General features: G+C 37.9%; 1 protein-coding gene across 3 annotated transcripts; it reads left to right on the plus strand.

Annotated features, from left to right (window-relative positions):
- The first annotated feature begins 1,163 nt into the window (after positions 1–1,163).
- Positions 1,164–14,897, plus strand: LOC106062799 (uncharacterized). Of its 3 annotated transcripts, none has more exons than XM_056037399.1 (6): positions 1,164–1,300; positions 3,332–3,430; positions 3,928–4,157; positions 8,647–8,842; positions 10,707–10,829; positions 14,381–14,897. In XM_056037399.1, exons 2-6 carry the CDS (start codon positions 3,385–3,387, stop codon positions 14,431–14,433), a joined length of 648 nt encoding a protein of 215 aa, XP_055893374.1. In that variant the 5' UTR covers positions 1,164–1,300; positions 3,332–3,384; the 3' UTR covers positions 14,434–14,897. The 3 variants fall into 3 exon arrangements, with proteins under 3 accessions (XP_055893374.1, XP_055893372.1, XP_055893373.1); XM_056037397.1 differs by having other exon boundaries at positions 10,707–10,810; XM_056037398.1 differs by lacking the exon at positions 14,381–14,897 and adding an exon at positions 13,824–14,373 and having other exon boundaries at positions 10,707–10,810.
- Positions 14,898–15,114: the final 217 nt, after the last annotated feature.

Below are 15,114 nucleotides of genomic sequence, written 5' to 3' on the forward strand. Positions count from 1 at the left end.
TACAGCAATACAGGACAGAGTAATCAGAACAAAAAATTACGAGAAGCATATCCTGAAACTCAATGTTGTCGACAAATGCCGAAAATGTGGAAATGTGGGCGAGTCGATTGAATACATTATGGCAGGATGTCCAGCCCTATCAGAATCAGCATATCTAGGTCGCCATAACCAAGTTGCAAAGTTAATACATCAACACCTGGCTTTGACGTACAAATTGATCGGTAAAGACACTTCTCCTTATTATAAATAATAATAATAATTCTCGAGTCTACTGAACATCTGCTGTACTGGGATAGGCCTATTCTGACAAAACGGTAGATTTCAATCGCCTGGATCTTCTGTCCGTTGATAAAAAAGAAAAAACGCTACCATTATCGACATCGCTGTACCACTGTCTCATAATTTAAGAAAAACTGAGATAGAAAAACAAAGAAAATATGGGAACCTAGGCTTGGAAAATTGTCCAAAATAACAATATACCCCATTGTTATATCAACCTAGAGGGATAATAACAACTGACCTCACAGACACCTTCAAGGCCCTTAACATTGCTAGAAACATTCTCGTTGTCAGAGAGCGGTAATGCTGCAGACCTGCCACATCACCAGAAAATTCCTCAGTGGAAACTGTTAAAGGGACTTCGATTAATTTTGTTTCTCTTTAGCGAAACTCGACCCTGGCAGCGCCAGAGAATGAATACTCGTTCCTTTCTAACAAAATAATAATAATAATTTTATTTTTCGTAAGGAAATTTGTCTTACAATTTCTGCGTTATACCGAAAAAAAAACTATAACAAAAAAACAAAAAAAAATTTACACTCACACCAGACTAACTCATACTGTACATGTGACAAAGTTTATATCAGATTGTTTCTATTTAATGATTTGATTGCCAGGGGAATAAAAGAGTTTTTGTATCTGTTTGTCTTTGCTATCGGTACATATTGTATTAAACAAATTAGTCCAGGCTTAAGAATAGATATTTAACCCAAGCTGGTAAGTTTTTTTTATGGTAAGAATACATTTAAAAATCCCCTCTGATGTATCCAAAGGAACGGCAGTGCCGATACAGTTTGGGGTCAGCGACCTACATATAGAAATAAATAGACAGATAGATAGTATCTTGCGCAGCTGCACAATTTGGCATCACCCATTAGTTTCGCATTATTGTTATTTTTGTTTTCGTAATTAAAACTTTTCTTCCGTCTTGAAACTGGTGACTCATTTAGTTTTTGGCTCATTTAGTTTTAGAACTGTGTAGGATTATTGTAGCGGCTTTGTTTATGTTCCTTTTTCTTGGGTAAGTTACGTAAAAGTAGATAAGCCTATGGAGACCATAACCATGTTTACTCTGTCAAAATCTTTTCTTATACAATGCAATACTCCAAAAAAGATGATGATGACGTCCTACGAGTCATGCATCTATCTAGTCATGCATGTTCATGTTATTGTTAACCAATGACTTAAATTCTGCCAATTCAATTAGGGAATTAGATCTAGATCTATCCACTGGCGGATCCGGAGGGGGCGGTAGGGGGCGATCTCCCCCCCCCCACTCGGCCGACACTTCGGGGTAGGGGGATGGACGAATTTTAGTATAGAAAGTACACAGTTTGTGTACGAATTTCTTACTTATGTTAATAATATTTAGTAATTATTTTTATTTCAAACTATTTTAAGATTATTTCGCCCCCCCCCTTTCCTCTAGTTTGTTAGCCGGTTTGTTTGGGTGGGGAGGGGCGATGGTATCATTCCCGCCCCCCCCCCCTTATAAACTTTCGAGTGGGGGGGGAGGGGGGTGGTCCAATGTATTTGTAGAAATTACAGCTTGTTAACAGAATCAAATATCTAGTTTTAACCAATCTTTATATAATGTCGTTTCTCTGTTAGTGATTGAGTGGGTGGGGTTGGGGGCGAATACCTCTACTGCCCTTCCCACCTAAATCTTTTGAGTGGAGGGGGGGCGATCCTAGTGACTCCTACTTGGAGAAATCATAGTTTGTGAACAAAATTAGTTGAACTACTATATAATTTTTTTTTATTATTTCGTTCCCCTTCTGGTATCTTGGCCGATTTGGTGGGTGGGGGGGGGAGCAATTGCATCTACTGCCCTCCCCACTCTAGCCCTCTAAATGGTGGGGCGGTCCTATTTTTATGGAGAAATCATAGTTAGTGAACCAAATTAGTTGAATATCTGTATAATATAAGCTACATATTGATATTTAAACCCACTTGTATCCTATACCGCACCACACTCTAATCTAAAATTTTATTATTAGTCAATATAAAATGAAGAAGGGTTGTACCAGTTGGGAGGGGCCGCATATCTGACAAACACATACTTTTTCTGTTTTACAATTACATATATATATATATATATATATATATATATATATATAATTGTAAAACATATGCTTTTATGCATAGGGTTATGGTTTACTGGGCGTTAGGGTTGGGGTTTGAGAAAAATGATCGCCCCCCACTCCAAAGTTCTGGATCCGTTAGTGGATCTATCTAGGTCTAGTTGAGGACAAACTTTGAAGACATCTCATAGCTAGATCTAGAATCTAGATCTAATATTGTTTTCTATAGAATCAAGAAATAGGATGGTAGGTGTGAATGTTGGACGTTTTTTTGCGACAGGACTATTTGTCGCTAAATATGTAGAAATATATTGTACATTAATATATTAGTCTTTTAAAGGTCAATACGTATTTTATTGCAACATATATGTATCTTATAGATTACAGACGTTACTTCAGATAAGAAGATAAATACGTCCTATTCATTTTTTGTGTCAATCTAGTCATGCATGTTAATCAATGACTTAAACTCTGATAAGTCAATGGTTTTCCTGGCTAGCTCAAGCAACCCATTTCATGCTCTAATAGCACTAGAGAAGACGGAGCATTTGTATGGATTTGTCTTAGCATATGGACTAAGAAATGTACCTCTAAATTTTTGTTCTGTGTATTTCTATTACAAATACTTACATTTTTATAGATAGTTTTGTTAGTAAGAGTTTGAGTCATAGTTTGTTATGCCGTTATATGCTCACTTCATATCAATATTATATATGTCATGATCACTTTAATATTGTTCATTGAGAGTTTATTAAGAGACTTTTTATATTATCGATTAATTTGTTATTGAGATAAAAGTAATCGCTGTTACAAAAAGTCATTAGCTTTATATAGGAAGTACTGTATAGAAAAAAAAAACACAATAATTTTAAAGCTACTTGCTACTACTATACATATCGAGACGTTCATTTTCATAAGAAAGTTTTGTGATTAAATTAAAATTAGCTTTAAAAATGTTTCTTTAACAGGCTCAGGTGTGGAAGATAAGCTTTCTCGAGGAATAGTGTTAATTGCACATGCCATGGGTTTAAGTCGAGCAATCTTACTCCATATAATGATCTCGATAGGTAGGCTACGAATTTTATTTTTGCATGAAATTGTTATAAGCCTTGATCTTTTTGGAAAATGGAAAATGTTTTACATGTTTCGGATGTTCCTTCAGAGTTGAAGATAATTACTTCCTAGTCCAAACCTCCCGCAGGACGACGGGGGATGGGAGCGGGCAGGGTTTGAACCCGGGACCATCGATAAGTCCAGCGTGCAAACCGCAAGACCAGGCAGCCATCCAGACCAGGCAGTAAGATGTAGGACTTCGACAGATTACATTCGCTTAACCAGGATTCTTTCTCGGGCGGTGGTAAAAAAAATGTTCAGGTTGTTTGAATCTTACATTCCTTTGTTATCAAGAAATAAAGTAAGCTCTCTATAAAGTTCTTTAAATGAGGTATTATCTTTCTTTTTTAAAGTATTCTTTTTATTTTTTTTTTTTATTTTTAAAATTTCTAAAAAAAATCAAAGCCCTTTTTTTTTTTTTTACTAAACACTTAATATTAATTATTCTTAGTCGGAGTGTCGACAAAGCAGTTAACCCCATTCATTGACATAGAACTCCACGCAGAATGGACAAATATATCAACAGTCAAGGTCACCTGTGAAGTAGTCATCGACACATTCTCGCTACCAATAACGTTCACTATGATGGCCATCCTTCGAGAAACGCCGTCGGAAACAAGATTCTCAAAAATAGTGTCGATAATTAGGTCATCGATTCGAAGCACCCCTAGGATTTCAAGTGTAAGTAACATACATTTACCTCACCTTTTAAAAATAAAAAAAACTTTGAATCATCAGTTTTATATATATATATATATATATATATATATATATATATATATATATATATATATATATATATATATATATATATATATATATATATATATATATATATATCATGGGCGTAGCCAGGATTTTTTTTTCGGGGGGTGGGGGGGTTAGGGTTAGTCGAATTTTTTCTTATATGTATTTATGTGTGTGTGTGTGTACATAATCTTTATTGCATTCTAACCCTTCATTGTTTCGGAAGACGTTTATTGTGCCCTAGCATAGGTTCTTCCATGAGTTAGTAGAAAAATTGTAGATTCCCCGCCAATATTAGTAAGGGGGTCTGGGGGAGCGCTAGGAGCTCCCCCAGCGCGGGGCGATGCCCCGCCGCCAAGCACTATTTCTGGTATTGAAAGCCAAAAAATGCAAATTCTGAGGTATCTACAGTGCATTTTCCTGCTATTAAAAAGTTTTATTTCAAAAACCTAATGTGCTATTCTTACTGACTTAGACCCTACCGCGCCGTTCGGAGCATTTGACGTGAAGCTGTTTCCATAAAAATCTGTCACTGGTAATGTCTGAAGCCTCTTCCCACCTGCCATGAGGACCTCAATGAATGAGTGGCGTCAAGTTGTACTAGGATATCATTGCAACTCTTCTTATGCGTAATTCATTTTGTCGGAGAACATGTCCAGCAAACCTCATGTGTCGCTCTCTCACAATCTTACTAAAGGGTCGACTCCCAGTTCGGCTTAGGATTTATTTGATTTAAACCCGATCTCTATAACTGACTCCTAAAATCTGTCTTAGCCATCTTTGTTGAGCCACATTTAGTGTTTTTCAATTTCGGCAGATGACCATTCACTGCAGTTTATTAAGGGAGCCCTGCCACTGGTAAAAATGTGTAACCACTCTTGAATACGCTATTGGAATTAAGTGACTGTAGTTTGCTTTAGATTTTATATGGAAAAGAGAAGTTTTATCGTCAAAATCATCTGTTGGGGGTTTTCCATCTCAAAATGCTCTGTAGGGGGATCTTAAACTCAAAACCATCTGGAGGGGTTTTAAACTTTAAACAAACGCCATCTGTAGAAGAGGGTTTTAAACTCAAAACCCCCGATTGGATTGGCTACGCTCAAATAATTTTAGTGTGTAATTTGCTTTTTTTTATATTGAAGAGGTATTTTTAGCATTAAACCCCTCTGAATGGGGGTTTAAACTCAAAACCCCTTTTGGCAACGCTCATAGCATTTTGAGTGCTTAATTAGCTTTTTTTCTTACACTGAAGATGTACTTTTTAGCCTCAAACCCCCCTGGCGGGGGGTTTAAACTCAAAACCCCTTTGGCTGCGTTCATAGATTTTAGTGTGAGAAATTTGCTTTTATTTATATTGAAGAGGTACTTTTTAGCTTCAAACTCCACTGGAGGGGAGTTTAAACTAAAAACCCATTTGACTACACTAAAAACATTTTGAGTGTATAATTTGCTTTGTTTTTATTATTAAAGAGGTACGCTACGCTCATAACATTTGGAGTGCGTAATTTACTTTTTTTTAAATTGAAGAGGGGGTTTATTATAAATTTTGGAGGGGGTTTTAAAATCAAAATCTCCCTTAACTGTGCTTTTGGAATTAGGGGATTTTCGTTTGCATTTTTGTTTTATTTTGTTTTATAGAAGAGGGGGGGGGGTAACTGCAAAAACCCCAAGTAGGGGGTTTAAAACTCAAAACCCCTAGTAGGGGGGGTTTAAATTCAAAATTCCTGGTAGGGGGTTTTAAACTCGAACCCCCCCGGTAAGGGGTTTTAAACTCAAAACCCCATTGGTTGTGCTGGGACAATTGATGGTTTAGTATTAAAATCTCACCTAAAATAAACAAAATCAAAGCAAAAAATCATTCACTAAATTCCGATCCCCCCAAGGGGGGGGATTTCATTTCGGGGGGGGGGGGTGAACCCCAAACCCCCCCTGGCTACGCCCATGATATATGTATATATATATATATATATATATATATATATATATATATATATATATATATATATATATATACGCGAGAATACCACTGATCTATTACGAAATCTCTTAAACTATCGTACGTATCCGCATCGAGTTTCTTACACATGTCACTTTTACCTCCTAAGTGCTCACAAAGAACGCTTTTGACAGATACATAACCTGTCTGCCGCTATTTGCGAAAAACCTCAAGCGCTATCAAACCTTTGTAATTTATTTTCGGTCTTTTTTTCCAAAAAAGCCGCAGTCTAATCAGAAAGTATATCACGAATCCCGTATTTTTAAAGCAATTTTGTTCTTTTTCCATAAAGTTTACTTCTTATAGATGGCCAGAGACTATCAAATGTTGAAAAGTTTGTGTATCTGGGAAGCACCATATCAGCAAATGAAAACTTAGATGATGAGGTTGACCTCCGTCTTGCACATGCCATTGCTGCTTTTGGCAGACTTCAAGGACAAGTGTGGCAACGGAGAGGACTCAGCATATCCACAAAACTAAAAGTCTACTGTGCTGTAGTGCTTTCCTTACTCTTATATGCATCAGAGTCCTGGACCTTATATTCCCGCCAAATCAAAAAGCTAAACTCCTTCCACCTACACTCTCTAAGGAAAATTCATAAGGTGGATAAGTTAGAACATATTAGTTGGTTGGGCTTAATTGTTGCTAAAAATAATGTGTACATACTGCAAGCTCTGAACCACTTACTTAACTCCTTCCATTTACGCTGTCTAACGAGTATTCATAAGGTACGTTGGTCCGACCACATATTAGATACTGAAATCCTACAGCTGTCCAACATGAACTGTATCAATGCCACAGTAACAAGGTCCCAATTTTGATGGGCGGGACTTATAGCCCGCATGCCAGACAATCGCCTTCCCAAACGACTTCTGTGAGGGGAGTTGTGTGCAGGAAAGCGCTAACAGTGGGGTCAATAAAACGATCTAAAGATACCTTTAAGAGCTCCCTGCAACTGACCAAACCTACCCACGCCACGTATGCAGCCGACTTTTTAAAGCCAGAATTGGATTTAGTTATCTTCGAGTCCATATGATATGAGAAATGTGCTCATCTTCGATCACGAAAGAGGAGCTATAGGCTACATACTTTTTTTTTTATTTTACACGCGTTCTAAATAGTATTAATAAGATAGATCTAGAGTCTTTTTATTTTGTTTTGTTTTTTTTTACGAGAGAGAGAGAGAGAAAGAGAGAGAGAGAGAGAGAGAGAGAAACGGTACTATGTAACAAAGTCAAAAAAAAATATAATTCTAATAGCATTGAAAAGATAAATCTAGTTCTATTGTCGTTTCGCTACATTCTTATGGGGTCTAATAAACGAATACAATTAATAAAAACAGAATTAATATTGCTTTTTATTCAGAGAACAAAATACCAAAAGAGAACTGCAGAAATGAGATCGAAGATGTGTACGAAGGACCAATTTTTAGTTGTTCACGTTGGGGATGGAGGATAAGTCAAAGTACCACTAAAATTAACGGACCCAAAATCTGCAGACAAACATTTAAACAGTCTTTTGCTTTTTAGCGGCCCCCGAAATGGGAATAGACGATTTAGTTTTGTATATATATATATAAAACAACAACTTGTAGTTTAAAAAATACTTAGGTATGTCTGTTAAAGAAAAAGCGAATTTTTTTAATATATTATTATTTTAGTGCCCAGTGATTTTTAAATTGTATTTGCTTTCAACGATCAAAACAAGACTACGGCTTGAATATTCCTGGTCCATTGGTGAATTCGATGGAGTCCGCCTCTGAGTTGGTGTGATAGCACATACTCTCTTTGTAATCTTGTTAGTCATTGTGTTCTATTAGATCTCCAGACAAACATTTAAACACAGCCTCTTACTTTTTAGTCATTGTGTTCTATTAGATCTCCAGACAAACATTTAGTCATTGTGTTCTATTAGATCTCCAGACAAACATTTAGTCAATGTGTTCTATTAGATCTTCAGACAAACATTTAGTCAGTGTGTTCTATTAGATCTCCAGACAAACATTTAGTCAGTGTGTTCTATTAGATCTCCAGACAAACATTTAAACACAGCCTCTTACTTTTTAGTCATTGTGTTCTATTAGATCTCCAGACAAACATTTAGTCATTGTGTTCTATTAGATCTCCAGACAAACATTTAGTCATTGTGTTCTATCAGATCATCAGACAAACATTTAGTCAATGTGTTCTATTAGATTTCCAGACAAACATTTAAACACAGCCTCTTACTTTTTAGTCATTGTGTTCTATTAGATCTCCAGACAAACAATTGAATACAGACTCTAACTGTTATATCAAGTTCTAAACATTGATAGAAAGAACGCTATTTACACAGTTATTTTGCCTGTCGTGTAAATCGTGAAAATAAGAATACGTTTTGATAAGTTTGGTTGTATTAAGTATTCTGTACTCTTCTTTTCATCCTTAGTTCTTCCCATCTTCAGAACCATGGACGGTCAGTTTCGAGAATGATGTAGCAAATGCGAACATTACATCATTAAAACTCTTACTGCAACTAACTGAGTTTGAATGCAAAGATACCGGAGATTATAAGTGCATCACAGTAGTGAACAACAGGATCGATATAACTCAGATCGATATAGGCGATCAAATTATTTTTTTAGGTAATAATAGCTTTAGTTATTTTATGACAATTTACTCTTATTGAAACATTTATCTGACAGTATTAAGTAGACTTATACCTTAGTTTGTGCTCTTTATTCAAAATTGATTCACTTTATGTTTCAAAATTTGTAAAGGAAGACTTTAAGAGGTGAAATTGGATAAAGCAAGGCACCTGCAGCCAATATCGATAGATAGTAAAAAAAATCGCAAACTGTTGTTAATTACTGTCACGAATTAATAATGTTTCTTGACCTCAATTTGGGGATAGTAACGTAACAACCAAAGCCCAAGCGGGGTTACTGACCCGGGATCCTCCACAAGAGAGGGTCATGGGGCTACTGACCCGGGATCGTCCACAGGAGAGGGTCGTGGTGTTACTGACCCGGGATCATCCACAGGAGAGGGTCGTGGGGCTACTGATCCGGGATCATCCACAGGAGAGGGTCGTGGGGCTACTGATCCGGGATCATCCACAGGAGAGGGTCGTGGGGCTACTGACCCGGGATCCTCCACAAGAGAGGGTCGTGGGGGCTACTGCCCCGGGATCCTCCACAGGAGAGGGTCATGTGGCTATTGACCCGGGATCCTCCACAAGAGAGGGTCGTGGGGCTAATGACCAGGGATCATCCACAAGAGAGGGTCGTGGGGCTACTGCCCCGGGATCCTCCACAGGAGAGGGTCGTGGGGCTACCGCCCCGGGATCATCCACAAGAGAGGGTCATGGAGCTACTGACCCGGGATCATCCACAAGAGAGGGTCGTGGGGATACTGACCCGGGATCCTCCACAAGAGAGGGTCGTGGGGCTACTGACCCGGGATCCTCCACAAGAGAGGGTCGTGGGGCTACTGCCCCGGGATCCTCCACAGGAGAGGGTCGTGTGGCTATTGACCCGGGATCCTCCACAAGAGAGGGTCGTGGGGCTAATGACCAGGGATCATCCACAAGAGAGGGTCGTGCGGCTACTGCCCCGGGATCCTTCACAAGAGAGGGTCGTGGGGCTACTGACCCGGGATCCTCCACAAGAGAGGGTCGTGGGGCTACTGACCGGGATCATCCACAAGAGGGTCCTCCACAAACGAGGTTTAAAAAACATCCAAGTTTCGTCGGGTCAGCAACTTTGACTTTTTTAAAAAATTTTCGCCATTTTTACTGACATTTAAAAAAAAATCTTTCGGTTGGCAACGCTATTGTAGTTAACCCTTAAAATGCTGGGCTGTTTTACAATGAGTGAATACAGAAATTAACTGTTGATGTTTAGAAGCTAGACTATGACTTGCATCTTATGGGTTGCTTAGTTGGGGAAAATTAAAGGCGCTTGCTCGTTGTGCTGGCCAAATAACACACTCGTTTACCGTAGGCCACAGAAACTAATGACCTTTACATCGTCATCACCCGATCCTCCCTTGACCTACTTTACTAAGAAGTAAAACACGTTTAAAAAATGACTAACCAACCGTGAAGAATTACTAGCGACCAACTAACACTAAACGAAGACCGGCCACCAACCCCGATAATTCACTTTACGCTTTTGAAATATTACAGTGCAAAGATTTTTTTTTTCACCCTTTACGCCACTGACCGTAGCTTCTATATAGTTTGAGATTGTAACATAATTTTAATTAGTTTTTTTCTTCTTCTGGTCGTATCTTATTAAAGTTTAACTAATTTCTCGTTGTATTGTTGTTGTTTTTTTCTAGTCTACAAATATAATTTGTATTTTGTAAATTGACAAAATATATTTCCTAATATTTATCAAAGTATTTCTTATTTGTTTTTCAATGTGTATAATTGTCATTTTCTGTCTTTATGTAACGTACATTGTATTTAATTATTCATTCTAATATGAAGTTATTCTATTCCAGCTCCTATATCTATAAACTTGAACTTTACCCCGCAAATGGGAGACTTAGAATCGGAATCGATAAATGACGTTGGAGACAATGTGACGTTGACTTGTACAGTTACAGTAAGTAACATTTGTAACAGTAAGTAACATTTGTGACAGTAAGTAACATTTGTGACAGTATGCAACATTTGTGACAGTATGTAACATTTGTTACAGTAAGTAACATTTGTGACAGTAAGTAACATTTGTGACAGTATGCAACATTCGTGACAGTAAGTAACATTTGTGACAGTATGTAACATTTGTGACAGTATGCAACATTTGTGACAGTAAGTACCATTTGTGACAGTAAGTACCATTTGTGACAGTATGTAACATTTGTGACAGTATGCAACATTTGTGACAGTAAGTAACATTTGTGACAGTATGTAACATTTGTGACAGTATGTAACATTTGTGACAGTATGCAACATTTGTGACAGTATGTAACATTTGTGACAGTATGTAACATTTGTGACAGTATGTAACATTTGTGACAGTAAGTAACATTTGTTACAGTAAGTAACATTTGTGACAGTATGTAACATTTGTGACAGTAAGTAACATTTGTGACAGTAAGTAACATTTGTGACAGTAAGTAGCATTTGTGACAGTATGTAACATTTGTGACAGTAAGTAACATTTGTGACAGTATGTAACATTTGTTACAGTATGTAACATTTTTATGCGGTCGCGATGCGCTGCGAAGAGGGCAAAGCCGTCTTAAGCATCGGTCTCCCTCAATTATTCGTTGTTCGTAACCTTCACCGGTTTATAATTTTAGTTGTTTTGTTGTTGTTGTTTTTTTTTTGTTCCTTAACTAAGTATAAAAATATTTTAAGACTGCATTTTAATAAATATTTTTGAAATTGCTACATTTAAGGCGTCTTTCATTCGCTTTATATGTATAGTGATTAGAACCAGTGGCGTTACTAGGGGTGAGGGTGAATGTTCGCACGGGAGGGATATATCTATGATATGATCTCGGTAACGGTATGTTATTCCTGGGAATCCTTCTCGGGCATTACTGTTGAGCCACGTTTAGTATCTTGTCGACACGTTTAGTATCTTTTCGACACGTTTAGTATCTTTTCGACACGTTTAGTATCTTTTCGACACGTTTAGTATCTTTTCGACACGTTTAGTATCTTTTCGACACGTTTAGTATCTTGTCGACACGTTTAGTATCTTTTCGACACGTTTATATCTTGTCGACACGTTTAGTATCTTTTCTTTTCGACACGTTTAGTATCTTTTCGACACGTTTAGTATCTTTTCGACACGTCTAGTATCTTTTCGACATGTATCGTCTCGAAAGCGTAGGTGGCCGTCGGGTGGATGATTGCGTAGATGGTGGATCTTTGTCTCCAGGCTAATGAATTTGTTCGTACTTGATTTCCCAATCCGACATGGAACATCATGATATGCATCTTTTTAAGCGCTTCCGCGGTGTCTAATACAAACAGACCAAAATGGAGGTAACACTCAACGAAATGTACAATCCACTAACACCGGCGAAAGGTCGAACAATCAATACAAGGTAGTCGACGCTGATACTCCAAATCGAACAAGTTTAATAACAATGAAGGGAATCGTCGAAAGTTAGCTACGTTCATAAAATGCTAAGTAGTTCTACAATGACATGAAGGCCGTCTGTTGATGTCGACTTCTATTTCGTTCCGACTCTAAAACCCTATCCTTGTTTTAATAGTCACGTCCATAGACATAAATAAATATAGACTGGCCGATAAAAGAGTTTTATGAAACGAAAATTTGTGACTGGCAATTTTGTGTACTTTATTATACAGCAGTGTAGTTTTGTTTAATCTCTAAGACTGAAGATCATGAAACTTTTCAGAATTCGGAAATCCGACAACAATAGATATACATGTTTTCAAGTTACATGAAGTTATTTCCTTTTTCCAGTCTATATTTATTAATGTCTATGGTCACGTCATTGTTAGTAAATAAAAAGTTCCCCATTTCCGCTACAAATAATTAATTTCTAATAGTGCCATAACAATCTCTATTGTTTGTGATAGCTCTACCTAAATAGGTGAACATTTCTATTTTCTTTAAATTCTGTATGGCCTATGTTGACGGTCCAATACACATAACTTTGATTTTTACGAAAGTTTAGATTTTGAGTGCGTCTCTATCGAGACTCTTTATCCTCTCTTGTATACATTTAATTGTAGCCCCGAGTAATGCTAAATCGTCTGCAAAGATCTGTCACTCGGTTTGGTTCGCGAATGCCGAATGGGAGGTCGAGAGGTTAAGTACGCTTGAACTTGGCTCGGCTTGGCTACTTCTTCTTCTTCTTCTTCAACTGTCATGTAGAGTTGAGCCATCGGCTCTTCGAACTCTAGGCCAGCAAAAGTGAACAAGAGCTCCCTCTCACCGGCCTGAATGAGAACAATGTACACTGTTCTGTCTGACGGGTGGGTCAGACTCGTGGCAAGAGGCCGCATACACTAAGACCCCTGCCACTTTCCTTTTTCTATACCAGGCTAACTGTGCGGGACACGCCATTTATGTAACGGCCCCTTGAGGAACAGCGCCTGGATTGTGACAAGGTTGTGGGAGCTTTTTTACAACTCCGCACAGTGCAATGAGGATGCTCTCGCACCCCCTTAGGCACCCCCACGGAAGTCTTGTTTTTGCTACCCTTTAGCCTAATCGTTTCCTCTTACTATCGTTTCCACCCGGGCGTCACTATGAGGCAGGGTAGCATGCCCGGGGGCTTGGCTACCAATGAAGGGGGCTCGAGGTTCGACACCCGACTCGAGCAGAGTTGTGTTTACTGAGCGCCTAAAGGCAGCACGGAAAAAAAACTTCTCCAAGACACCCTCTCCTCCCACCGGTTCACAAACGAGATTGGACCGAAGCGCTATGAGCATGTTATAAGCATGAAAGTAGTGCCATATAAAAGCTATATTTTAATTTATTGTTTTAATTCCATGACATCGCCGATGGCTAGCAAAAAAAGAGAAATGTTGATAATATACGCCCTTGTCACACACACACATCTCGATGTTATTCCGTTTCTGTTCCAATCTAGTTTTGCTAAAGAAAAGTTTCAAAATCTGGACAGGTTGTTGCAAGATGCCATATTCTCTTGCTCCAGAGTGATACACGATGGACGTCTGTATTGGAAGCCCAGGGTTTGGTTCACAGGCAGGACGAAACTCTGCACAAGCCAGTTGAGAAACACTAGGAATTTAAACCATTTCCATGAGTGTCTTTATAAACGTCTACTAAGGAAATAATAATATTTATGTTCACTTGATGCTAAGTCTTTTCCTGATTTCAACATACTTACTTTTTCAATCTATGTAATAACTAGAAATGAAATGTCAAAAACAACAAAATTTTTAAATAGAATAAATATTCATTTTCCAGTGTGGCAATCAAAGTAATTAGCTTACCGTTTTGTGACTCAACCAAAAAAAAAACAATTTTAAGATAGTTGTTGTAGTTGTTTTTTTTTTTTTCGGAGGGGAGAAGAGATTAATTTTAAGAAACGTGAGGTGACACTCTGAACTAACCGCACCGAGTTGCACCGACCCTAGTGACGCCACTGGTTGAATTAATTTTATATCATGGTTGTTGTTTTTTTTATTCCATGCGATCTAATTTATATTTTACCAGGGACCACCTACCTTAAAAATTGTTTGGAAATCCATAAGTTTATCTTCCGATGAAAGAGAGTATAGTTTATCAACGCGGAAAAATCAATCCAGTGGTACAACTGACTGTACCATCCACACCACTGTATTTAACAAGACTCTAGAGATTGACGATAATGGAATCATCCTCTGCTGCATTGTGAGGGACACTGACAACAATGAATTAATGAAAAAAAATTTTACTATTTGGCTTAAAGGCTTCCAGAGTCACGTCACTAATATGACCGTCCCAACCTTGTACCTAACCGCAAATGTGACAGCAAACCTTACAGCACATTTTAGAGCTGTGGCCTCAACTGTGAAACAAAGTTTGGCCATGATTTTATCTATTTGTATCTGTAAAACATTTGTTACTGATTAAGTATGATAAAGAAAACTCTGGTTTTCATTTTTTTAAACTGATACAGCGTATTATTAATTCAAAGAAATATTTTCAGTAAAAGCAGTTGAAGAGTAAAAAATAAATATGTGACATCTTTCGTGAGTTGTTGTTGTTTGTAAAATGTTTGTTTTACATGTTTCGGATGTTCCTTCAGAGTTGAAAATAATTACTTCCTAGTCCAAACCTCCCGTAGGACGACGGGGGATGGGAGCGGGCAGGGTTTGAACCTGGGACTATCGATAAGTCCGAACGACAGTCTAGCGCGCAAACCGCACGACCAGGCAGCCATCCGTTGTTTACAATAAATTGACAAA

This window comes from Biomphalaria glabrata, chromosome 8 (genome assembly GCF_947242115.1).
Source record: "Biomphalaria glabrata chromosome 8, xgBioGlab47.1, whole genome shotgun sequence".
NCBI classification, from domain to species: Eukaryota; Metazoa; Mollusca; class Gastropoda; family Planorbidae; genus Biomphalaria; species Biomphalaria glabrata.

Bases quoted from the DNA above. Each gene is read 5' to 3' on its own strand.
- LOC106062799 (XM_056037397.1), top strand. From the start codon at position 3,385: ATGGGTTTAAGTCGAGCAATCTTACTCCATATAATGATCTCGATAG. The intron at 3,431-3,927 runs GTAGGCTACGAA...AATTATTCTTAG, and splicing joins CCATATAATGATCTCGATAG to TCGGAGTGTCGACAAAGCAG. The intron at 4,158-8,646 runs GTAAGTAACATA...TTTCATCCTTAG, and splicing joins GCACCCCTAGGATTTCAAGT to TTCTTCCCATCTTCAGAACC.